The sequence below is a fragment of the Trifolium pratense genome, linkage group LG4 (assembly GCF_020283565.1).
Source record: "Trifolium pratense cultivar HEN17-A07 linkage group LG4, ARS_RC_1.1, whole genome shotgun sequence".
Lineage (NCBI taxonomy): Eukaryota > Viridiplantae > Streptophyta > Magnoliopsida > Fabales > Fabaceae > Trifolium > Trifolium pratense.
The window spans coordinates 20,088,385-20,112,398 of NC_060062.1; the positions used below are offsets into that span (position 1 = coordinate 20,088,385).

The window sequence follows — 24,014 nt, forward strand, 5'->3', positions numbered from 1 at the left end:
TGTATCCATAAAAAGAAGAAGAAAAGAGTTATATATAGGAAATTCATCGAGACAAAGCAACCCTCAAGGAAACAACAAGATTCTTATGTTGATAGTTAAATTTGAACTCATATTCTTGCAGAGTATCAGACATCTTCTTACTAACACTATAATTTACGAAGTACGTACTTGTTCCCTCTACTCACTATTATAAGGGATTCCATGTCGTAACTGCGTTAACGCAATAATTGACCATGACCGTCCGATCTAAAATTAACCGTCAAGATCTTAAACCCTGAGAAATTATAAAAATACGTGATACATAATTAGAGTCATCAAATTGTAGATCAACGATCGAGTTTTAAAACAGCAGTACTTTTATTATTGCAAAGTGCAAACAATCCACATCCTATTATAAGTAAAAAAAGTGACCTCAAATCTTAGTATTCAATACTATTCAATACTAGTATTTCTAATATATGGATAGTTGAGTAAGCTTTTCAATTAAACTAAATATCAACAAAAACACTTCAATAAATTTAACTTGTGTTTCACATGAAAGCTAACTTAATCATTGTTAGATGAGTATTATTTATTTTAGGAGCTAGAATAATTAACAAGTATTACATAATGAACCATTTATAAAGATGAAATGTAGTAAGAAACAAGAATAAAGAATATAGTATATTAACAAAAATCAAGCTAGATATTTTTATTACATAAAGAAAAAATCAAACCAGACAAACAAGACTCTGTAGAAGATAGAAAGAAACAAAGAACATAGAGAGATATAAGAAAACGATATGAAGAAAATTTAATTGATAATTAAAGAAAATGATGGGAAGTGAAGAAAGAGAGAAAGTAGTGAAGAAGAAGATCCAAGAACTAGAAGAAGGACATGCTTTCATGAAACAAGAAATGTCAAAGCTTAAGTTTAATGATGGTAAAGAACAACAACATCGTCAAAGGTCTCAGTCTGTGTCTCCTCAACGTTCTAGATTAGGTTCATGGAACAAAGGTTCTTGTTCTTTCAAACACTCATCACCTCTCAGAAAGGAAACTCATGCTCATACTCATACACTCATCAATTTCACTGAAAAACATTATCTCAATATTTTGCACTCTTTGGGCCATTCTGTTCATATCTTGGATCTTAACTCTCGTATCATTTATTGGTAATAATAATTCTTTGTTTTTTTTTTTTATTTCAATTTTATTGTTTATGGTATATAGAGTTTATTATTTGTGAGATACAATGTATTAGATTCATGGTTTTAAAATATAAAGGTTTTAGAGTTGTTAGAATTTGGAGTTGGGCTTAACTCATCCTTATAAGGTGAAGACTCACTTATAAGCATCTGTTTGGGACAACTGATGTGAGACTTCTTAACACACCTCCTCGCGCCCGCTACTGTTGGGCTTGGGGCGCGAATATGAATGGTGGATGACCTGATCAGAAACCAGATAGCAGGCAGCTCAGTGGATCGTGGAGTAGGCTCTGTTACCAGAGTTGGCCTAACTCATTCTTACAAAACCGGGTTGTAGGGTGAGGATTGCCCTCACATATAAACATTTATCCGGGCCATCTCACAACCGATGCGAGACTCCTTAATAAGAGGTATCTTGCAACCGATGTGGGGCTCCTTAACAAGAGGTATCTGCAACAGCATCGCAATATTAAAAATTCATTGCAACTGCGCCTTCAAGTTAAAACCACGATAAGACTGATACTGCAAAAAATGATGTGCATTCTAGATTTGTTGTTTGTTGAATGTGTAATGAGTTGTTTTGTTGATTATGTAATTGATGTGGATTGAACACTAAGAGCATACATTAAAAATTTTTTCTTTTTGGTTTGAACAATTGTTTCGGGGATAATTATGCAGGAACCGTAGTGCTGAAAATCTGTATGGTTATGCAGAAGAGGAAGTTTTGGGACAGGATGGGATTGATTTGCTTGTGGACTCTAGGGATTGGGGGTTAGCTCATGATACAGTGAATTGTGTCATGAAGGGAGAAAGATGGAGTGGTCAATTCCTAGTCAAGAATAAGAAAGGAGATAGCTTTTTAGCTGTAACAACCAATACTCCTTTTTATGATGATGGAAGCTTAGTTGGGATTATCTCTGTGTCGAGTGATTCCCGGCCGTTTCTTGAAATGAGGGCTCCATTTTTTGGTGTAAAGAATGCTGAATCGGATAATGGTTCTATGCGTCGTAGCAGTAGTGTTGCAAATAAGCTTGGCTTTGATTCTCAGCAGCCACTTCAATCTGCTATAGCATCTAAATTTTCGAATTTGGTTAGTACTTTAACTCTCGTGTTTATGTAATTTAATATGTTATGGTGTGTTTTTTTATGTTAGAACTGTTAAACAGGCGTCGAAGATGAGTAACAAAGTTAAGTCGAGAATTTGGACCGGAGAAAATAATGTGGACCGTGAAGGTGTGAATGGAGAAAGTTATCATTCTGAACTTGGTTTCTCAGAACACCGAGAAGATGCTAATTCTAGTGGAGATACCACACCTAGAGGTGATTTGCCACAGTCCCCTCCTGGTGTATTTTATCGTGTTGAAGAAAAGTTTGAAGGAAAAACTTTGAGAGATTCTGGTGATGAGAGTGAAGGAAAACCTGTTCACAAAATTTTACCTACTAAGGCTGAAGCATGGATTCAAAAGAAAACATTATCGTGGCCATGGAGAACAAATGATCGAGAAGAATCAGAGGCAAGAAATGTTCGTGCTGCTGATCTGTGGATGCAGAATGATCAAGAAAATGAATCAGTTAATCAGAAGAATCTTTCTTCTGGCTTGAAGCATGAAAGCCAGGCCGGTGAAAGTAATCGCCATACTAACAATGAGGGTTCATTATCCCGTTCTTCCTCTTATAATGTTATTCTTAACAACACGAGTAGTGCTAGCAGTTGTGGGAGTGCTGGCAGTGGTGGTGTAAATAGTAAAGTGGATGTAGACTCTGATTGTTTGGATTATGAAATTTTGTGGGAGGATTTGACGATTCGAGAACAAATTGGACAGGGTAAGTCACACTCTTAACCAAAGGGGAGAGCGTGAGAAAGTAATCTCTTGAAAATATCTATACTTTAACAAGTATTTGTTTAAACTTTAGAATCTTTTACATGTTATCTGTTTTCAGAGTTCAGCTTCAAATTTTGTTTGCTTCTTTAAGGAGCTCTGATAATTTATGGAGCCTAAGCTTCGAAATATCTAATTATCCGTGGTTATTATGACCTTTATGCTTTACTCGTTTCTTATTTACCTTTCTGTTGATGAATTGCAGGTTGTTGTGGAACTGTGTACCATGCGCTGTGGTATGGATCAGTATGTTCTTTTCTCTTCCTGTAATTTATGGTTTTATATTCATGCATAATAAAAGGATATTCTAAAAGCAATTTACCAAGACATAATATTTCATATATGTTCATCGTACAAAATTACGACTATATTGCTCCTTGAATTACTAGCATTTAGTATACTGAGGTTCTTTAATGTGTCAAATTCGCCATTTTGGAATTTTGGAAGAACAGGATTTCTGGTAGGCTGGTGAAATGTGTTTGGTGACTCTAAGCCTGACATTGTTAGAATGCATCTTTTACAGGTTGACAAACTATGTTTTGGTGATAGGAAATCTGATGTCAGTTTATATTCATGTTTTTTCAGGATGTTGCTGTCAAGGTTTTCTCAAAGCAAGAGTATTCGGATGATTTGATACAGTCCTTCAGGCAAGAGGTATGCTATCTTTCGGTCTAAATCTAATCCAATAAGGTCAGACAGTCGGCATAGGTTGAAAAAACATCTGTTCATTGCATATACAATTGGGAGAGGAAAACTGATTAAAAGATAATAGGTTTTCCTCTAAAGATTTAACTTCGATGATGTTTGCCTTTTTTTTTAACTATTTATTGCATCTTTGTGACACACTAATCCACATGCAATACAAGTTAGGCTCAGATCTATAATATGTGAATTTGGTTAATTTGTTGACCATATGTGTGTGAATATGATATTGCGTCGTACTTTAGGCTTTTTTCTATACGGATCACCATGTCATTGAATTAGCTAAGCATATTAAAGGGATCAGTATGGTTTGTGCACTTTTTTCCTGTGAACCTCCTGAGTGCTTGGCTGCATCCTAAAAATGTGTCCTTTGTCTAACATTAATTTGACAATATGTTGTTGTGCGAAGGTATCTGTCATGAAAAGACTTCGACACCCAAATATTCTCCTCTTTATGGGAGCAGTGACTTCTCCTCAACGTCTCTGCATTGTGACGGAGTTTCTCCCACGGTTTGTTCTGAACCTTACTTTTGTTTCTTTACATTTTGATTTTAGTTTCTTGTGCTGTGTCACAAAGTACTGAACTGGGCTTATTATTGCTGTTTTCATTTGTATTCGATAACTTCAGAGGAAGCTTGTGTCGCTTGTTACATAGAAACACGTCCAAACTTGATTGGAGACGGCGAGTTCATATGGCTTTGGATATTGTAAGTATTTGTCAAAATAGAATCATTGTTATGATATCTATCTTTTATTCTAAATAAAGATATCTCATTGTTACGAGATATCTTTGGCGGAATAGTAACTCATTCAATCCCTCCACGCTTCCCTTGGTATTATTAATTCATTGGTATTTCTTCTCTTAGAGTATTAGGTAGGTTTTTTTTGACCCTACTATTAGAAACATACACTATATTGGCATCTTAAAAAGTACCTCTTTAACTGTGATTGAAGCAATGTTGTATACTTACAGCTTGCATTTTTACAGGCACGAGGCGTAAATTATCTTCATCATTATAACCCGCCTATTATTCATAGAGATTTGAAGTCTTCAAATCTTCTAGTTGATAAGAACTGGACTGTTAAGGTATGTCACCTGTCATTTTATATTTATCCTACAATGTTGGATTGAATGCTTGCACTTGATTGCTAGAGGGTTTCCTAGGTTCTTTTCTATTAAGTTGGACAATATCTTAATTATTTGTTAACCAAACAGGTTGGTGATTTTGGTCTTTCACGTCTTAAGCACGAAACATATCTCACAACTAAGACAGGAAGGGGCACGGTAGGCTCGTCATTTTTTTCATAGACCATACGCTTTTTGATCTGTTTTTACGTTTTCATTACTAAAGAGACTCAAAACATCTTTCTGATTCTTTAATTTTCTGCTTTGTAGCCTCAATGGATGGCACCAGAAGTTCTTCGTAACGAACCGTCAGATGAAAAGTGTGTTCAATCTACCCCCCTTAATTATTCTCTCTTCCTATACATATTTTAACATAAATGTCAGCCTTTGAACACCTTTTTTTTCTCCTGCTTGTGAACATCAGGTCTGATGTATACAGCTTCGGGGTGATATTATGGGAACTTGCGACTGAAAAGATTCCTTGGGATAATCTCAACGCAATGCAGGTATTGCTTTCATGCATATATACTCTACATACAAAACAAGGAGATCACAAACCTATTGAATGAAAAGCCACTCCTGAAATAATGTGTTTCTCAATATTGGTGAAGCACTTAATTTTGGTTAAAAAAAAATTTAAGAACAGCGTTCGCAGCAGCCGGTTTTTTATGTAACTATGCATCACTGTGGTTTCATATATGAACATCTTTTCTTCTAGGAATCTTGCAGGTAATTGGAGCTGTTGGGTTCATGAATCAGCGTCCGGAAATTCCAAAAGATGTTGATCCAGGGTGGGCTTCTTTAATTGAGATCTGCTGGCACAGGTGTGCATTCTCATCTCATTGTTAAACTTTGTACTTGTTATCTTTTTCCTCATAGCTTTGAATAAAGCGTAAATATTGAAGCCAATGTGGTGCAATCGCCAAATGTCTTATGCCAACTTATATGTTTGTCCATTCCAACCAGTGATCCAACTTGCCGACCAACTTTCCCGGAACTGCTCGAAAGGCTTAAAGAGTTGCAAAAACAGTATGTCATTCAGTTCCAGGCGGCCCGATCGGCTGGTGGGGAAAGCACCCAAAGAAAGGAGTCCTAGAGACAGTTCTTTCTGTCACTCATGGATGGTTATACACAAGTATAATTTTGTGCATATACATAAATTCATGGAGTATGAGTTGATATTGAATAGTTGGTCTGAGCCCGAGGTCTTCGTCAACATCCTGCCATTGTAATATATAAACGAGATATAGTGATTTTTTTGTATTAACCCTCCGATTCATATGGGAATGAGACCATGGTGAGATATAATGGTTAAAAAAGGTGGTGATTACCATACTTTTTAATGTTGATTGGGTTAGTCATTTTTTATGTATTGATTGGATTAGCTATCTGCTACAACCAAAATTTATTTTAATTTTCTATGCAGAATATTTGTGCCATTATATTAATGTTGTACAAAAGGTAGTGAAAAGGAGTGTTTGTTGTGGTTGGATCTCCATCATCATTACCCACTTTTGAAGTAAAAGTGCAGCTCAGCACAACAGATTTTAAATGAATCATTGTTTTCTCAATATTAGTAGTGGTAGTGTAGTAGTAGTTGGTTTTATTGCTATTATATGCTGCAATTACAATTTAAAAAATTAATTTAAATAAAGGCACAAAGGTTCATAACTTTGCATATTTGCTGATGTACAATACTAATATAGTATTTTTGCTGATGTACATTACTACTTAGTAATAGTCAATGACATGGTAGCTGAGTTGTAAGGGCATAATAGAGGATTAAAAATAAGGGGTGTGCCGGACACTAGTTAAGGAAATAAAAAAACTAAATTTTGAATTCAAAAGAACATTTATTATATTTTAAAAGATAAACTACACAAGTTACATGAATATTTTATTATATTGAGTTCTTTAACAAAGTGTTTGAGGGACACTAATTAGCATTTTTTTTTTTAAATAGTCACCACCATGACATGAAAGTTGTTGTAGGGACTCTGGAGCAAGCCAGTTAAATACAAAAAAAGGTTTGAATGGAGAAAAAATCACATTGCTAAATTGTAAATGTTATTCAAGCTGTAAGAAAATAATCCTTTTCCATGATATAAATATTCTCTTAATCCATAATAAAAAAGTGACAGTTTAACATTAATAAAACTATTTATTTTGCTGATTCAAAAAAAAAAAAAAAATTATTTTGGAATCTTTAGTACAAACATTTATCATTTTCTCAATTGGGCCTAATTTACTTTTTAGCCCAACAAAATGAAAAATTTACAAAAATTGAACTGGTATTGGTGGGGTGCGCCAGCCAATGCAATAGTGCAAGACAAAGGCGACACTTGAGAAACCCAATAGCAAGCTATTGTAGTGACTTCTCCCCCTAAAAAAAGTAATTTAATATCGTGTGACTCATTGAGTCACATATCAGATATTAAACTGATAAGAACAGATACTACACTTGATCTTAGCCAAAAGGCCGAGAAAGGTATGAATTGTAAACTATTCGAGCCCTTTATTTATACTCAACTCTTTGGAATCTCTTGTTTCCACTCACCGATGTGGGACTTAAAAAACAAATAGCATTTCTTGTTTAAACGTTGAATATCAGAACCATTTAACCACAACTAATTAACAAGTCTCGATAACAATTATTGGTTGAAATTTCTAATAATGTTTCACTGTTACATTGAGTTTAAGAGTTGCTCTAAGATTAACTAAATCCATAAACTCTGTTTCCATAATACCATATCCTTTAACAAACCGAAAATAACCAGTGCCAGAAACTATTCCAAATTCTCGTTTCTTTAATGTGAATATATCAGATCCTTGAATCTCCAAGGTACTTCCTGTGTACTCACCGGCGGTGAATATAACCGAGAAAACCATGTATAATGCTTTTCCATCAAGCTGTGAATTTATGTACACTCCTTGAGCTCTACCAATGAGTGTTGAATCTATTGTTGGTCCATTTGTTACTGGGTCGTCAACGATTGCAACTGTGCCGAAGTGAAGGATGCTGGAGGTTGGTCCAGTTTTACCTGCGACTGTGGCTGCGGTGGAGTCTTCGCCGGTGAAGTGGTCGTGGACGTAGAAGACAAGGTTGGTTTGGTTTGGTTGGAGTTTTGGGAAGGTGTAGGCTACATAGAGAATGGTTAATGTGAAGATGAAGAAGAATGTGTTGGAAGTGAGATTCAATGGATTGGCCATGTTTGTGGCCTTCTCTCTCTCTAGCTATGTCTATTTGATTATAGTTGCCACTAATTAATTAATTACTATACTAATTAATTATTCAGTAGTTAAGATGCTTATGTGATGATTAGTCAAGATTCCTATTACAAAGTGACAAGAATGGCTAAGGGCTATTTTGTACTCCTTCAATTTTTGACATTTTTTACAAGTATTAAGCATAGCAACAAGGATTAATTACTATACCAATTTTTGACATTAATTACTATACCAATTTTTGACATTAATTACTATACCAACAAGGATTAAGCATAGCGGAAGGGCTAGCCTCCCACAATGTGGTGAACCAATGTTCGAATTCTGGCCGAGAGATATATCTAAATTTAGTGTCTGACACACCTCAAATAGTATATTATCTCCAAAGGTGTTTGTGAATCTTTCAAGTCTAACACAAGGCGAATAATGCAAGCATTTTTCATTATTAGAGATTATAAATGCTACCAAAAACTTTGATGAATCAAGGGTGATATGTAGGTGTTGGTGGAAACTTGAGTTTGCAATTCAGTTGCAGGATGGAGGGAAACATGCAGCAGGAGGTAAAGTAGCAAATGATGCTTACGCGTCACATAATAATGTCACATTGGACACTGAGGAAGAGATTATAGGCGTCGAGCTTGATGAAAGTTCTACGCTTATAATCTCTTTTTGTTTATCACTTTCATGGATATGAATTTTCTTTGCTCATACAAGTCATAACAGTAGCACAAATAAGAACATTTGTTTTTTTTCCGCAGCTCAATAAATTACTTCAAAAAGGCCATACTCTAGAAACCCTGATCAACCTGAACATGTTAAACCTTTTTTTTTTCAGTACTGTATTTTCACCTTCAAAAAGGATATGAATCCATAAAGAAAAAGACAGAAAAGTTATAGATATGATGATGGTAATGTACTAATGTAACAGGAACAAAGAGATAAAAGTGAGAGATGTAAAACAAATGTCCTATTCAAAGCAATCCATGTCACCCTTAAAAAGGCAATTTTCTTTTTTTACCTCTTTTCCATTCTCTTTTGATAAAACTTTGAATATTATTGATGGTTTACAAATTTTCTCGATTCTTGAAACTTTGTCCTCAATTTGTGAGCTATGAAGCATTCACACAGACACCAGATACAATACTGACATGTCTGATACCGAACACATCTTAATCTGAAGTGTTGGTGCTACATGGGCTGTGAACTCTGGATGCTATTGCTAACATGCGACCGCATTTTCCAACTAAGAACGGCAAACACCTTTTTTTGCTTGAATTTTCTTGCAGATTTCTCTATGAACTCAAAAGGGATTTTGTTTGGACTCAGCAAAATTTGGCAGACTTAAATGAAAGAGGATAAACAAAGGAATTAAAATAAGTGAATCTAATAATTTGACTAGAGGTTAAAGGTTTCCCTCCATTCACTAAACAATCATCAAAAGAGAGTCTCTTGAACAATTTAGGATTGATTATTCTTGCAGAAGCAAACCAACCACAGTGAAGGTGAATATTATATGGAGCACACTCAGATGAAACACATGTGTTCACAATTTGCACTACATATTGAGGGATTCCGGTTAAAGTCTCTCTACTTTGTGAAATGCTTATGTCTTTGTTTGTGCAAGAACCTAATAAAAATCACACACATGACACATGTTAGAAAACTATATCAAATTTTAGCTTCAATATTTCATATTTGATGTATCTGGTGTATATTATATGAATCTAAAAAGTCAACTGTTTCTTATAAAAAAGACTGGAGGTAGGATTAATTTTATCATTAAAATCAACACAATATTTTCTTAAAAAATGGGAACAACCCAAATAGGATATATTTTGAGATGGAGAAGTAAATACCATGCCATAAAAATTTAGCAGGTGTAGAGTGTCCATGTTCTGCTTTCACTAAAAGTGTCAATGAGCCATTTGAATTTATGTCTTCATGGAATGGTTGTAGAGTATGAGTTGAAGGGTCTGCTAACACAATGATAAACATAAGTTTCAAAGAAGAATTATATGAGAAATAAAACATAGAAAAAAGTGAAACATTGTATTTTTGTGTACCTTGATGTAATTCCACATTGCTAAGTACATGGGAGATTATGAAGCAGAAGAATAACAGAGGAGTGTAGTTAGTGATGGTCATGTTTTGTTGTTGAATGCTATTGCTATCTTTTATTTGTGTGTGTGGATTTGTAGTGAAGTGAATGATGGTGAGGTTGTGTTTGGATATTTTAGAAAGTATCTTACTGGATGAGGAGGGTGAGGTCACTAGTTGCTTATCAACAATTTCATTTCAAGAAATGTGCATGGTCAATACATTTTATATGACTATTATATGGTCGTGCACAACACTACAAGTTAAATAAGTCTTTCATTATACACAAGTTTTGCACAAGTTTATTTTTGTCATTAGTTTCTGATATGAGACTTATTAATCTAATGATAAAAGTAAATTTATACATGATAAAAAACTTGTTCTGCCGGTGCACCATAGACTTGACCATGTATGTGTATTAAAATTGTAAGTTGTTCTAAACTCAAACCCAAAACATTGCATTTCTGAGGTATTGTCCGCTTTGAGTCTTGTATATAATTTTTTTTTGAAAAGGGTGCCTCAACACCTTAGAAACACGTTCTTTGTTTGATTTACCCCAATAGGCTAAATGGAAAGAAGTTTTTCTTTTCGCGTCCCCACTATTTCTCGTGCACCCTGCAAAATGACCAAATTGCCTCCCACCTCGTTACTTAAATAGCAAACTTAATTCGCAGGTTACGTAGCGAGTGACAGTTTTAGTAACCCAACCCCAACGTTTACACCCGTCAGGACACCTAGATGAAATAACACATTGCTCTAGGTAGGTAGCGAACCATGACAATACACAAATGTGTGATCTGCAACGCACAAGACAGTTTGTGTGGTCTATAATGCACCAGAACTACTATAAATAAACATGTGTGGTTCATTTTTCATTACAACTAAAAAAAAATGGACATTTTTACATTCCAAAAGAACACTCATCTAGTTGCAGTCTACTACAACAACGAGGAACCGAGTTTTTGTAGGATCCACATCGATTTTAAGTTGGTTGATCTGAAGTACCAACCAGACCAACTCAACGGCCGTCTCAGAAGGGTGGCCTGTATTGAGTATCGTCGTTTGTCGGTTGGCTCAGATGGACGCGTTACATACACCAACATGAGAATGAAGATGATGTGAGAACCATGTTCTCTATTTTCTCTCCGTACAGTATGAAGAGATCGATCGAGTTATACGCGACAAAATTGCAGTGTGCATTGTTGAACACCGATATGAACAACTAACGACGAATTGTGGGCCCTTTAAAAAAAACAATGAAAAATAACACAAGAAAAAAATGACCGAATGCGAGAATGAGAGAATGTGAGTGAAAGCAATTAATAAAATTCACCAAGGCTTGTGATTAGTTGATGCTATGTTGCAACCACACAAGTAGCCAATCAAATTTGGTCACGTGCCAACACAGTTTGATTGAAGAAGGACTTTTTTTCCACGGCCAATGACTTTGCTGCTTAAAATACGAACTCAGTTCACTAGATAGCAAACAGTTTTTATCCGATTTTACCCTCTCACTGCTTAACCAACCAACAAATGAAGTAAAATTGAAAACTCAGGGGCACTTGAAAAGGCCAGGAGATGCAAAAGAAATTCTCAATGAAAAGAAAACCTTTTGTGGGCCAAACACCACAGCATCATCCCATGTTTTTCTTTACTATAAATTATGATCAATAAATTATTACCCCTTTCCTTTTTTGATTATTACCTTCTCTAAATAATCAAATGGAAAATACTAGTAGCATCTAGAGACAGCACAAAACACCATGCTACTTCTGAGCTAAAAGAAGAAAGGGATAGGAGAGTAATAACATTAACAGCCTCATGTGTAATAATTTGAAAACACTTATAAGTTCCTGTAGTACTATAGCCTCCAACCTTCGACAAGAAGGACATTTACCTCCTCAAGTAGTAATTGGCATGCATGTATGTGCAGACACGGTTGCATGCTTATCTCATGTCACTTTTCTTCTAAATTGTAAAGTCCTTTTTTGCTCACAATATGCCAGCCTTTAACTTAAACCACTGTATATGGTGGGAAAGTGTATTATATGTTTTAGGGTGGATTTGACCTCAGAAAATCATTTGAAATTCTAACAATGATCGGTGTTTCTCTAGTTAATTAGTAGGAACATCGTAGTATCATCTGTCCTTCTACTAGGCGAGATACTAGGGTTGATCGCCAGAGAAGGGGTCAATCCCATTTGAACAAGTCCGAGGTCCTACTCGCCACGCGACCATACTCTCTGAACCCTAAAGAAGTGAGGATCGACGATATAGCACGATGGGATACCCGTTCCCCTTGAGGCGGAACCGTCATGTATGAAAGTGCGATAGAAATTGTTAAGAGTCCCACATCGGTTGAGAGATGGCCTAACTAAGTGTTTATAAGTAAGAGGCAATCCTCACCTTACAAGCCGGTTTTGTAAGGATGAGTTAGGCCCACTACCCATTTCTAAGATGGTATCAGAGCCTCTCCACGATCCGTTGGGCCACCTGTTATCAGGTTTTCGTTATCGGGCCACCTACCGTTTATATCCACGCACCAAGCCCAATAGTGCTGGGCGTGAGGGGGTGTGTTAAGAGTCCCACATCGGTTGAGAGATGGCCTAACTAAGTGTTTATAAGTAAGAGGCAATCCTCACCTTACAAGCCGGTTTTGTAAGGATGAGTTAGGCCCACTACCCATTTCTAAGAGAAATATCTCACCCCCTACGGTTATGCTAGGGCCTATGTATATGACTCTTCCCATTTTCCAAAAGATACGTTCCAAAAACTTACTTACCAAAAAGCTTAAGCCTAGAGTATTATCTAGCTAAGTGCATACCCTCCTCGATCCTTTGCAGGAACAGTCCTCACTCCTCACAATTGAGACGTTGAATGAATCGGTGTCGGTAAAATGAATATTAATGTTAGTATCCTAATACTCGACTTATATTAGTTAATTTTCTCTTATATTTGTTGAATCAATGCTGATTAATATTATTATCATGTGCCTGTGATATTGTTAGTTGTCGTCATCAAAGTTTCTGAACGATTTTCAAGTATCAGTCCACTATAGTACATACAGTTAAGATACACACGTGGGAAGATGGTTCAAGCCCCAAATGCAGTGTTACTCTTAGGCTTTAAGCTACTCTGTTGCTAAATATGATGATAGCCTGATAGAAGAAGAAGGGAGGGCCCATAAAGTATTAAAATTCCTGGCAACTAACAATGAAAGTTGTCTTAGAATCAAACTTTTGTTCAGTTTTGAAACAAACAGTAGTAGTCAGATAGTCACTGTTAGGTTACCAAAAAGACAATGCTTCCTTTTACCTATATGAAAATTGAGATGTTGAAAAATGAACAGGTTAGATTTTGCTTTCTGATATTTTTCAGAGGCACATGTTGTGGGTTCATGGAACTAACTCAACCATGTGTTCTTTTTTTTCTTTTTCACCACAAGTATCCGGTCCACTGGACCGTCTAATCTGATTCGGGCCGTCAGTTCTGACATCAACTGGTTCCACTCCAGCCTCCTCCCGATCGTCAACCATGTGTTCTTAATTTGGTTAGGAAAAAGTTCTAACAGAAGTATCATAGTCAGTTATTTGTTAATCACATTTGTGCAGACTAACTGCATTGAGTTTGTAGGGAAATATCAAGAGTATTTCTTGATTGTATCTTAGCAAAACTATAGTGTTTCAATTTTAGTTGCCTTTATATTTGTAATATATGTATTTGAGTGAGCTAATTGGCTTATACATCAATCTCTAAAGATTTTTAAGTGTATGTTTAGTATCTACGGTGTAAGTTGCATAAGATAAAAAAGTAGATATGACTTAATTAAAAGTTGTAGCTATAATTTAGTTAAAATGTGAGTCAAAATAATAGCAGTCTACAAAAGAAAAAAAAATCTTAAGCGAGTGCACACAAATATAAGGAAAAAAACACTTCAAATTTTGGTCACTATTATAAACAAAAGTTAATTACTTTTAAACTAATTAATACTACTATTCATAATATACACTTATTTAATTCTATTTTATTTTAGACATTTATTTCACTTTTAGTTCCTCCGATCTTAAATTTAAGCAAAAGTCAAAACGTATTTAGTCTAAAGTTGAGCCAAATACATTTTGACTTTTGCTTATATTTAAGACCGGAGGGAGTACACTTTTACACTTTTCAAAATGGATAATATAGTAAACTTAACCATGTTTTGCATCAAATCAAGAAAATTAACTACACTTAACTAAATTTCTTAAACACCGCGTAAACAATTTTTTTTGCTTATATTTGTTTGAAGAAGGAGTACTTGTTTTTTTTTTTTTGTATTAAGAGACTACTTGTTTAGTCAAGAAGAAATGTCACATTTTCGGTGAAGAAGACCACCAATCAAGATTCAAGAGTGAAGAAGAAGTGGAAGTTGAACTTATTTTCTTGTATATGTTTAGTGCACAAATTAACTGCTTATCAAACAAAAATCTCATCCACATCCTTAACCAAATTTAAATGGCCGGATATTTATAATATGGTTTTTGTCCAGACTATAAATTTTGGATCGGTTTGTCCATATTTTTAACCGATTGATAAAATGGATGTCCACCCTTTTAACCAGAATGTAATTGTGGCTTGGTGTCGTAACTTTGGTTTTTTTTTTTTCTTATGAAAAACAAACAAAATTTATGAGCATTGCCAAATTGAAAGTAATTAGAAAAATTAACTCTTAAATTAATCGAATTCTGTATCAAAAAAAGTGAATCGAATTCTCATCGACGGGGGAAAGGAGCTGATAAAATGAGAAAAAGCTTTAGAGTGTGTTTGGATGGGAGAATTTTTAAATCAAAAAAATCGGCAGAAAAAAGCTAAAATTGGCCAAAAGCCAAAAAAATCGACTATAAACCCTAAAATCGGCCGAAAATCCAAAAAATTTGCAGAAAAACCTAAAATCGGCCAAAATTCCAAAAATTGACTATAATCCCTAAAATCGGATGAAAACCCAAAAAATCGGCCGAAAAACCCAAAAAATCGGCCGAAAACCTAAAATCAGTCAAAATCCAAAAAATCGACTATAAACCCTAAAATCGGCCGGCAACCCGAAAAAACCTAAAATCGGTCAAAATTACAAAAATCGACTATAAACCCTAAAATCGGCTGAAAACCCAAAAAATCGGCCGAAAAACCAAAAATCGACCGAAAACCCAAAAAATCGGCCGAAAACCTAAAATCTGCCAAAATCCAAAAAATCGACTATAAACCCTAAAATCGGCCGGCAACCCGAAAAATCGGAAGAAAAACCTAAAATCGGCCAAAATTCCAAAAATAGACTATAAACCCTAAAATAGTTCGAAAACCAAAAATATCGGCCGAAAAACCAAAAATCGACCGAAAACCCAAAATCGGCCAACATCCAAAAAATCGGCCGAAGAATCTAAAATATGTTCACATTACCATAATCACCAGGAGGTAATGTATGAAGAAAATTTTATTACCAACTTTGAGAGAATTTTCTAAAGCTACAGAGAATTTTAGGGAGTGAAAATATTTTTAGAGAATATATACGTCTATGTGGCATATTATGTTTGCCTAGTCAGCATGAAGTTTACAGTAGGAACCAATTGTAAAAAGGGCAAAAATATTAAGGACTAAAAATATAAAAATTAAAGTAGGACCTCGCCGGAAACAAGTTGGAGTCACACTACTCAACTCGCCGGAAAACACTGTCCGAGTTTATCGTCGTGAGGTGGAAGGCTGCCAGAAAGAGTGACAATGTCCAGATTCCACCGCGATTCACTTTTGTATTCTTGAAAATTATTTGTCTTCTTTCATATATAACCTAATTTTCTGTAACATAATAGAAATTTCAGTAATGGAAAAATCTTTTGGTAGTTATAGGCTTGCAATTGATTCCACTGTGACGAGAAAAAGAAGTAATGTGTCACGAAAACCTAGGGCAAATACTGATGCAATCAAAATTCGGAAACATGCTGAAAAGAGGTGCAACGGATTGGAACACAAAGCAAGCAGATGTCTTGGAGAATGATCAAAGAAAAAACTGGCAATTTCTTCGAAAAAAGGTTCAATCTTCTGCACATTCTTCTGCACAAAAGAGGTGCGACGGATTGGAACACAAACCATTTTTTACATTCTTGATAAGTCAAACACGTTCAATCTTCTGCACACAAAACAAAACACTTTAATTTTTAGGAAACATGCTATGTCCCAAAACTTTGTTCGACACCAATGTTTTGAAAGATGGTTTTTCATAAGATCAATTTCTTGACAAACCTCTATGAATGTTGGTTAAGAAACACTACCCATTTTTCTCATTTCTTATTGTTCAAGAACATTCAATCTTCTGCTCGAGAAAAATGTGATCGATCCTGGAATTAGATGCTATTGCAAATTGGGATGGTTAAATGTTGTCTTGGTGACTCTTAAGTCCAATTGATATTGACTATATAAAGTTGCCTCGATTAAGTCCAATTGTTATTGGCTATATAAATTCTATGATGGATATTTGTTGCCTCGATGACCGATGGTTCTATGTTGCCTTGATGACTCTTAAGTCCAATTGATATTGACTATATAATGTTGCTGATGTATTCCGTACTGCGTCAGTTGCCTCGATTAAGTCCAATTGTTATTGGCTATATAAATTCTATGATGGATATTTGTTGCCTCGATGACCCTTAAGTCCAATTGTTATTGGCTATATAAATTCTTAGAAGATGGTTATATGTTGCCTTGATGACCCTTATGTCTAATATATATGAGATGGTTAAAGTTTTTCTCGGGGACCCTTAAGTCCAATTGTTGGCTATATAAATGATGGTTTAATGTTGCTTTGATACTCTCAAGTCTAATTGACTATTGACTATATAAATTTTGAGATGGTTATATGTTGCCTTGAATCCCCTTAAGTCCAATTGATATTGACTATATAATGTTGCCTCAATATGTAGTTAAATGTTGCTCGATTAAGTCCAATTGCTATTGGCTATATAATTTCTGTGATGGATATATGTTGGCTCGTTAAGTCCAATTATAATTGGCTATATAAATTCTTTGATATGTTGCCTCGATGACCCTTAAGTCCAATTGCTATTGGCTATATAAATTTGAGATGGTTAAATGTTGCGTCGATGACCCTCTAGCTCAATAGCTATTGACATTGCTAATTGTTGGATGATATGTTTGAGCCATTGATAGCCTTGGACTTAGACGCTATTATAATATGGGAATACTTTATCAAAATATGTGCAAATGTGGTCTCGATGATGCTTAAGTCCAATTGATATTCATTATGCGAATTCACAAATTATTTCAAATGGTATCTTTAAGTCATTAATGATCCTAGAATGAGATGATATTGTAATTTGAATTATTTATTCATAATGCAGCGTCGGTGTCCCTTAAGCTCAATTGTTAATATTGGCTATGTAAATTAACAGATGGTTAAATGCCATTGACCTAGATGATATTATAATGTGTAATACTTTATTCAAACATATAATTGGTATGGCTAAATGTCGACTCGATGACCCTTAAGACCAAATGATATTCGTTATGTGAATTTCGAGATGGTATCTTTGTGCCATCGATTGTTGACCCTGGACCTAGCATTTGTAGTGTAATAAACTTTTTAATCATTGAATGTAGGGAATGCAGAGAAGCCTTTGATTCTTTAGGGTGCACTGATGCATTCATTTGTAATTGTAGTGTTGCCTATATAATTTGGTGTCCCTTAGTTCTGCTCTTTTTTGGTTTGACAATATCTTATGATTTTCCATTTCCCTTTTCCTTGTGTGTCGAAACTGGCCAAGTACATGAAGTCAATTTACTATCGCTAAGGCAAAAGTAGTTCTATGCACTTTCATGGCATTGATGAGGTGGCTGATCATGAGTTCAATCTTCCGGTTTGTCCTTATTTATCACATGATAGAAAGAGTGGGGTGGTAAATACGTTTTTAACGATTTGGACTATTTGATGGGCATATGATAAAGTTATATTTAAATCAAGTAAAAAAGAGCTTGCAAATATTATGCAGAAGATGCTGAAGTTAAATTTCTGGCGGCGCAAAAAGCTAAAAGTTCAGTCATTGTGTCCTCTTGTTTTATCAATATGGTTGAGACTTCAAAATATTTGTTGAGGTAGCTGAGTATTGAGACTTCAAAATATTTGTTGAGATAGTTGCATAATGATTTATGAATTCATACTTTTAGGGCTACTAAAGTGCAGCTACATATTCATGCCTAAGTCCTATAAATTGCAACTAGATTTGGCATTGAAACTGTTGAAATATTTAATCATTATTAGACTCGAAACTATTTGATTTTATGTTTATATTGTGTTTTATTTTAATTCCTTAAATCACTCTTTAATTTGTGGAGTGTCTTTATGAACTCTCTCAACTCTCCTGTAAAAGGAGCATTCTTTCATCGGAATAAATATAGTCAAATTATAGAGTTATAATTGGAATGGTTAAATGTAATAAGCCTTGGTGATCCTAAATGATATGTTTGAGCCATTGGTGACTCTCAAGTATAATCTATTCAAAATGTAACTCTTGGTATTGCAATCTGAATTCTTTATTCACAAAGTAAAAAGGGGACAGTTAAGTGTAGCCTCAATGACCCTCAAGTATAATATCTATTCAAAATGTAACTCTTGGGATGACGCGCATTTGATGAAGAAAAATGTTATTCGAACACAAATTTTTAATAAAAATACAACAAAACTACACTTTTTGCTTTTTTTTAATATTTGTTGCACGTCTTGATATCCGTATTGTGAGTGGAGAAAAAATGTGTTGTATTTTTGTGTTTATATAACACACCTCTTTGATGAAATGCAAAATTGAGACATGTTTCAGCTTATTCAATCATCTGCAATTTGAATTCTTTATTCATAATTTGATTCATCATCCAAAATTGAGATGGTATAATTTAATCTTTATGATTTATATATGATGTATGATAAAATAGAAAATGAAATATGATAAGATCAAAAATGAAATTATTAATCAATTATTTAAACTAATATTGCAGAGCCCTCAATAAAGTGGACTCTTCCAAAAACTAGCGTATGCCGCAAATTGTTGCGCTGACACGGTATTCTTTAGTAAAAGGCGAAAGAATAGTTCACTATGTCATCACAACACGGCTCCGTGCTTTTAACTTGTAGAAGCCCTTTCATTTTATATGCGAGCTGCTTAATTTGGTTTATGAATTAGGCGATGTGGGACTTCCTTTAGAACATAATCTTCCTTTAGAAGCCCTTTCATTTTACTTGTATACACTCACTTGACCCCTTTCCCTTTCCCTCTGTCACAATCTTCCACTCTTCACTCATTCATCCAAACACCTATTTGGAATGTTTAATCTTTTCTCTTCAATTTCATATGTTTAAAATCATTTTAGACTTCTTCAATATCTCAAAGAAAGAAGAATAAACATTTGCTGAAGCTTTTCCTTCCACATACATACATACATACATACATACATACTTTCTTTTTATTATATGGGGTTTCTGTTACGTGAAACAAACTTCAGCTTTTTGTGAATCGTCTTGCTTTTAGGGGAAGTATCGATCAATTATATTTGTGATACTGATATCTCAGAGTTACATTATTACATCTCACGTTTATATCATTTCACACTTTGGTCATGGTGCTCATTCCTCTCTTTTAACTTATTCGTATGAATTTTTGCATACGAATTTTTGTATATCGTAATAGTGTATTCTCGATGACAATGGGCAGCCAATACAACATCCTTACTGCATCTTTTTTATGCAGATATATTTTAAAGGCAATATTTTAAGACCTATTCTACAAATCTCTATTTGTCTGGTCTTTGGGTGGCTATGATTAGGTACCATTATAGTTAATCTGCAGTGTTGCTTTGCATTTCCAAATTCATTTAGCTTAAGTGTATCGAGCAACATAGACTCTCTTTAAACAACTGGTCGAGCAACTTCTATACCATTAATTCTGAAAGTAGACACCGATGAAAATTGTGCCAACATTCTATTTTCTATTGTTCTAGTCATTAAGAACTGTCACTGCAGAAAGGGAAAGAGTTATTCATTTGCTTTGAGGTACTACTGATGATTTCAGTGCTATTTTACAAATTTGTGCCAATTTAGTTCACCAGCCCAGTGACAACTTTGATGATCCTAGATGGTATTGGCTGAGTCGTCGATGATCCTAGATGGTTTATCAATCTGGTTATATAGAGCGACAGTACATTCCTGAAACAGCCCAGTGACAACTTTGATGATTCTAATGTTTGTGTCATATTTTTCAGTTTCATTTTGGAACTATAACTGAACCGTCAGTTTGTTGGTGAATGGCATTCTGCTTGTTTAGCATATTGACTGACTTTGCAGATTCGAGACATATGAGAAAGAATAAGAAGCTTATTCTCGTGTTTTTCCATTGGTGAATTAAGACGCTCCTTTAAATATGATCCAACAGGCAACAACATATGCATTTTGCTGAAGTTTATCCTTCTCAATTACATTCAGAACAGCTAATCCCGCAACAGTACAAACATGATTTCCTGCAAATGTGCTAAAATAGTAAACATATTTCAGAACCTTTGCAATCTCAAGAGTTGTTACAACTGCACCAATAGGTGCACCATTACCATTTTTCTGATATGACCAAGTTTTTCAGGGCATGAGTTGTAACTTTCAAAATAATGTTTGATAGTTGGCATGCTCTCCAAACAATGTCACTGGAATTTCATATTATACTCCAAACTTGTCCAAAATAATGTTTGATAGTTGGCATGTTCTTTCAAAATAAGGCTTTAGGATTTTTACAATTTTTGTTTGAGTTTGAGTTTGAGTTTAGGCCGTATTTGGTTTTTTTAAAGAAAAAATTGTTTTTTTTTTCAAAAAATCTTATCGACGCGCAAATTTGCCCTAAACTCGAACCTATATGAGTTTTTACGAGTTTACAATGAAAATGATTCTACGAGCGATTCCACTCGTTTTTTCATCCTAGACTCGTAGACTCTTACAAGTCTACTCGCGAGTCTAACAATCATGCATGTGAGCTCATATAAGTGGGTACAAAATTTGCAACTGATGAATTGATCATGTTGGTGGTGCAGCCTTTAGGTTATGCAGGGCATATAAACTCGTTTCGATGACAGTTCTTTAGGCTATACAAAGATAGAGGTGTATGCTAATTCTTTTAAACCACGATGCCAAAACTGTCTGCATATCTTGGATGTGAGAATTTGATTGTACTTGTACTGTGTTGTTCAATTTCCCCTTCGACTTATATGTACTGATATGGCACATTGTCAGGCTTTATTATGGCTTTTATGTTTTAGAAAAATGCATATATTGACAATTTGAATGTGCTAGCATACCCTCAAGAACTTTGAACATGTTAAATTTATTACCTGTGTGATGTGATGTATTTGGGAGATTAGTTTATTTTGCCTGCTGCGAATTTTATTAAGCCATAAACTATGACACAATTTGTAACAAAGACTTTTTATTCTTCTTAGCTAAGTAATGTAGACATTATAAGTTTTCTTTTCTTATAATGTCACTGGTACGAACTCCGTAGGAAAAATTTTTGGGCACACAAAATGAGTTTTTTTTCTCCCAATTTTTTTTTGGAAAATGCTAAACAGTGCCCCGAGCACTAGTTAAACATGTTAAAATAGAAATTATATCTCGAAATACGTATATTTAATGCCTCAAAAGTATAAAAAGTTGTCTTTTCAATATAAATTTTATCTTTTATTTCCTTTTTAGGTATGCTTAACAAGTGCCCCGGGGGCACTGTTTAGCATCACCCTTTTTTTTTTCATACGTAAGAATTAGAAATTGAACTTTGATCACTTGCTTAAGAGGACTCTTATCACTTGAATCAATTCATGAGAATTTATTTTTGCACTCCCTAGCCTTCTGGTGTTCCCTAAATTTTTTCAAAAATATCATACACAATTCTGGAACTCAAGCACCCTTAATTCATGAAAATTTAGAATTTTACACGTTCAATTTGAACGTCTCCGATACATATATGAAATTTAAGGATTCTACGAATTAAAGTTTTAAAACTTGAAGAATCCCTATACATACTACATATATGAAATTTAAGGATTTTATCAATAGAAAAAACTCTGAATATTATGAGTTATTTTTAATGAAAGAGTTTTTTCTATCCTCCACCCTATATAACAAACTCAACTCAAAGAAAAATTGGATAATGTAATTTTTTTAGTCTAACAATAATGGTTGTGGCAAGACATTATCAAAAGAAAAAACAGAACTCTTTGTTGATGACATTTAAATATATTTTAATTAATTTTGTCAAAAAAAAAAATTAATTAAGACAAAAACTCTTAAAAAGTTTTTGGAACATAAAACTCTATAATTCTATAAATTATTTTTTCGTTAAATTATTTTGCACGTATAGTTTCTTTTCTTTATAAGTTGTGTGTTTACCTGTTTATTTTGCACTTTTGAATGAGTTGAGGTCCTGGGGATGGCAATGGGTGCCCATGGGTGCGGGTTTGATACAACCCAAACTCACACCCATATATTCGGGTGCCACCCAAACCCAAACGTTGTTCGGGTGGAAAAATGAAACCCACACCCGCACCTGTTGGGTTCGAGTTTTTTCACCCAAACCCAAAACCCGTAACAAGAACACGCATACTTGATTATCTGCTCAAATCCGACCCGAACTATATTTGATAAAATGCAAAATGTAACATAATTTGGTAATATAGTTTGTAAATTTCAAAATAGTTTTTTTTTACTAAACAATTCATCAAATGTTATCATCACTACAACATGCACCAGTACAGCATTTAAAAACTTAAAATGGAGCAAAATAAATAGGGGTAAATAGGAAATTTAATATATAACCGGGTGGATGAATGAGTTTCGGGTGTGGGTTTTATACTACCCAAACCCACACTCATATATTCGGGTGCCACCCGAATCCAAACCCAAACCTAGTCAACTCGGGTTTTGCCCGTTGACTTGGTTTGGTTTTAGGTGGGTCTATCGGGTTTGAGTTTTCTCGCCATCCCTATGCCCTGGCCTACTATAACACAAAAGCCCATGAGATGCCTTATAAGTTATTTATGAGGAAGATTTACTTTTGTCACCCTACCCATTTCTTGTGCATCCTACAAAATTATCAAAATACCTCTATTTGCTATTTAGGTAGCGGATTTTGTCCGTCACTTAAGGTTCCGTTTGGATTGATGTAATATAATGGAATGGAGCGGAGCAGGGTGAAATATAATAATGTTCCATTGTTTGGATTTGAAAAATAATAATGGGAATGAAATGGAATAGGATGGAATGAATTTCACCTCATACAACCATTTATCTTCAATTTTGTTCATCTTCTTTTTAAAATATTCAAACAATGGAATGAAAGATTTATTCACTGCTTAAATAGAGGACGACCATTTGACAACAAATATGTCCATTTGATAACGAGTTTGGGTTTCCTCAATTTATTATCTCTCCTTTAATTTTTGGCAAACCACCATTTTTGTCCTTGAAAGTGTAACTCACAGTCACATTAGTCCTTGAATGTATCGAAATTGCAAATATATCCCTACTATCTCATTTGATAGTAATTTTTTGGACTAAATTAACCAACTAAGAAAATATTCGAGGACTAAATTGACTACTCAGAGGACCAAAATGACTAATAAAAAGAATATTTAATAGATCTGTTTGCAATTTTAATACACTCAGAGTAATGTGACAGTGAGTTACACATTCGACCACCAAAATAACTGATTATTTTTTAATTTTTCACA

The 24,014-nt window shown here is 34.5% G+C and overlaps 3 protein-coding genes and 2 non-coding genes across 6 annotated transcripts; 1 reads left to right on the top strand and 4 right to left on the bottom strand.

Annotated features, from left to right (window-relative positions):
* Positions 1-552: 552 nt before the first annotated feature.
* LOC123919666 (dual specificity protein kinase shkB-like) lies at positions 553-6,451 on the top strand. Of its 2 annotated transcripts, XM_045971637.1 has the most exons (13): positions 553-1,154; positions 1,866-2,277; positions 2,354-3,011; positions 3,273-3,313; positions 3,653-3,721; positions 4,179-4,279; positions 4,398-4,476; positions 4,758-4,856; positions 4,986-5,054; positions 5,166-5,215; positions 5,320-5,401; positions 5,625-5,719; positions 5,862-6,451. In XM_045971637.1, exons 1-13 carry the CDS (start codon positions 814-816, stop codon positions 5,989-5,991), a joined length of 2,226 nt encoding a protein of 741 aa, XP_045827593.1. In that variant the 5' UTR covers positions 553-813; the 3' UTR covers positions 5,992-6,451. The 2 variants fall into 2 exon arrangements, with proteins under 2 accessions (XP_045827593.1, XP_045827595.1); XM_045971639.1 differs by lacking the exon at positions 5,862-6,451 and having other exon boundaries at positions 723-1,154; positions 5,614-5,664.
* A 738-nt stretch (positions 6,452-7,189) lies between these two features.
* LOC123919667 (dirigent protein 11-like) lies at positions 7,190-8,105 on the bottom strand. Its single transcript, XM_045971640.1, has one exon. It carries the CDS (start codon positions 8,103-8,105, stop codon positions 7,563-7,565), a length of 543 nt encoding a protein of 180 aa, XP_045827596.1. The 3' UTR covers positions 7,190-7,562.
* LOC123919668 (TPD1 protein homolog 1-like) lies at positions 7,190-10,386 on the bottom strand. Its single transcript, XM_045971641.1, has 3 exons — positions 10,184-10,386; positions 9,977-10,093; positions 7,190-9,747 (listed from the first exon to the last, which is right to left on the bottom strand). The coding sequence occupies exons 1-3, from the start codon at positions 10,263-10,265 to the stop codon at positions 9,443-9,445; spliced, it is 504 nt and encodes a 167-aa protein (XP_045827597.1). The 5' UTR covers positions 10,266-10,386; the 3' UTR covers positions 7,190-9,442.
* LOC123882619 lies at positions 7,193-7,387 on the bottom strand. Its single transcript, XR_006799935.1, has one exon. It is a non-coding gene; the product is annotated as a U2 spliceosomal RNA (small nuclear RNA).
* Positions 10,387-19,250: 8,864 nt separating the features above from the next.
* LOC123882634 lies at positions 19,251-19,367 on the bottom strand. The gene has a single exon (XR_006799947.1). It is a non-coding gene; the product is annotated as a U5 spliceosomal RNA (small nuclear RNA).
* Positions 19,368-24,014: the final 4,647 nt, after the last annotated feature.

Coding starts and splice junctions, on each gene's coding strand:
- LOC123919668 (XM_045971641.1), bottom strand. CDS start 10,265: ATGACCATCACTAACTACACTCCTCTGTTATTCTTCTGCTTCATAATC. Junction 10,094..10,183: donor CAATGTGGAATTACATCAAG/GTACACAAAAAT, acceptor TTGTGTTAGCAG/ACCCTTCAACTCATACTCTA. Junction 9,748..9,976: donor TGCTAAATTTTTATGGCATG/GTATTTACTTCT, acceptor GATTTTTATTAG/GTTCTTGCACAAACAAAGAC.
- LOC123919666 (XM_045971637.1), top strand. CDS start 814: ATGATGGGAAGTGAAGAAAGAGAGAAAGTAGTGAAGAAGAAGATCCAA. Junction 3,012..3,272: donor TCGAGAACAAATTGGACAGG/GTAAGTCACACT, acceptor GATGAATTGCAG/GTTGTTGTGGAACTGTGTAC. Junction 5,216..5,319: donor AACGAACCGTCAGATGAAAA/GTGTGTTCAATC, acceptor TGTGAACATCAG/GTCTGATGTATACAGCTTCG.
- LOC123919667 (XM_045971640.1), bottom strand. CDS start 8,105: ATGGCCAATCCATTGAATCTCACTTCCAACACATTCTTCTTCATCTTC.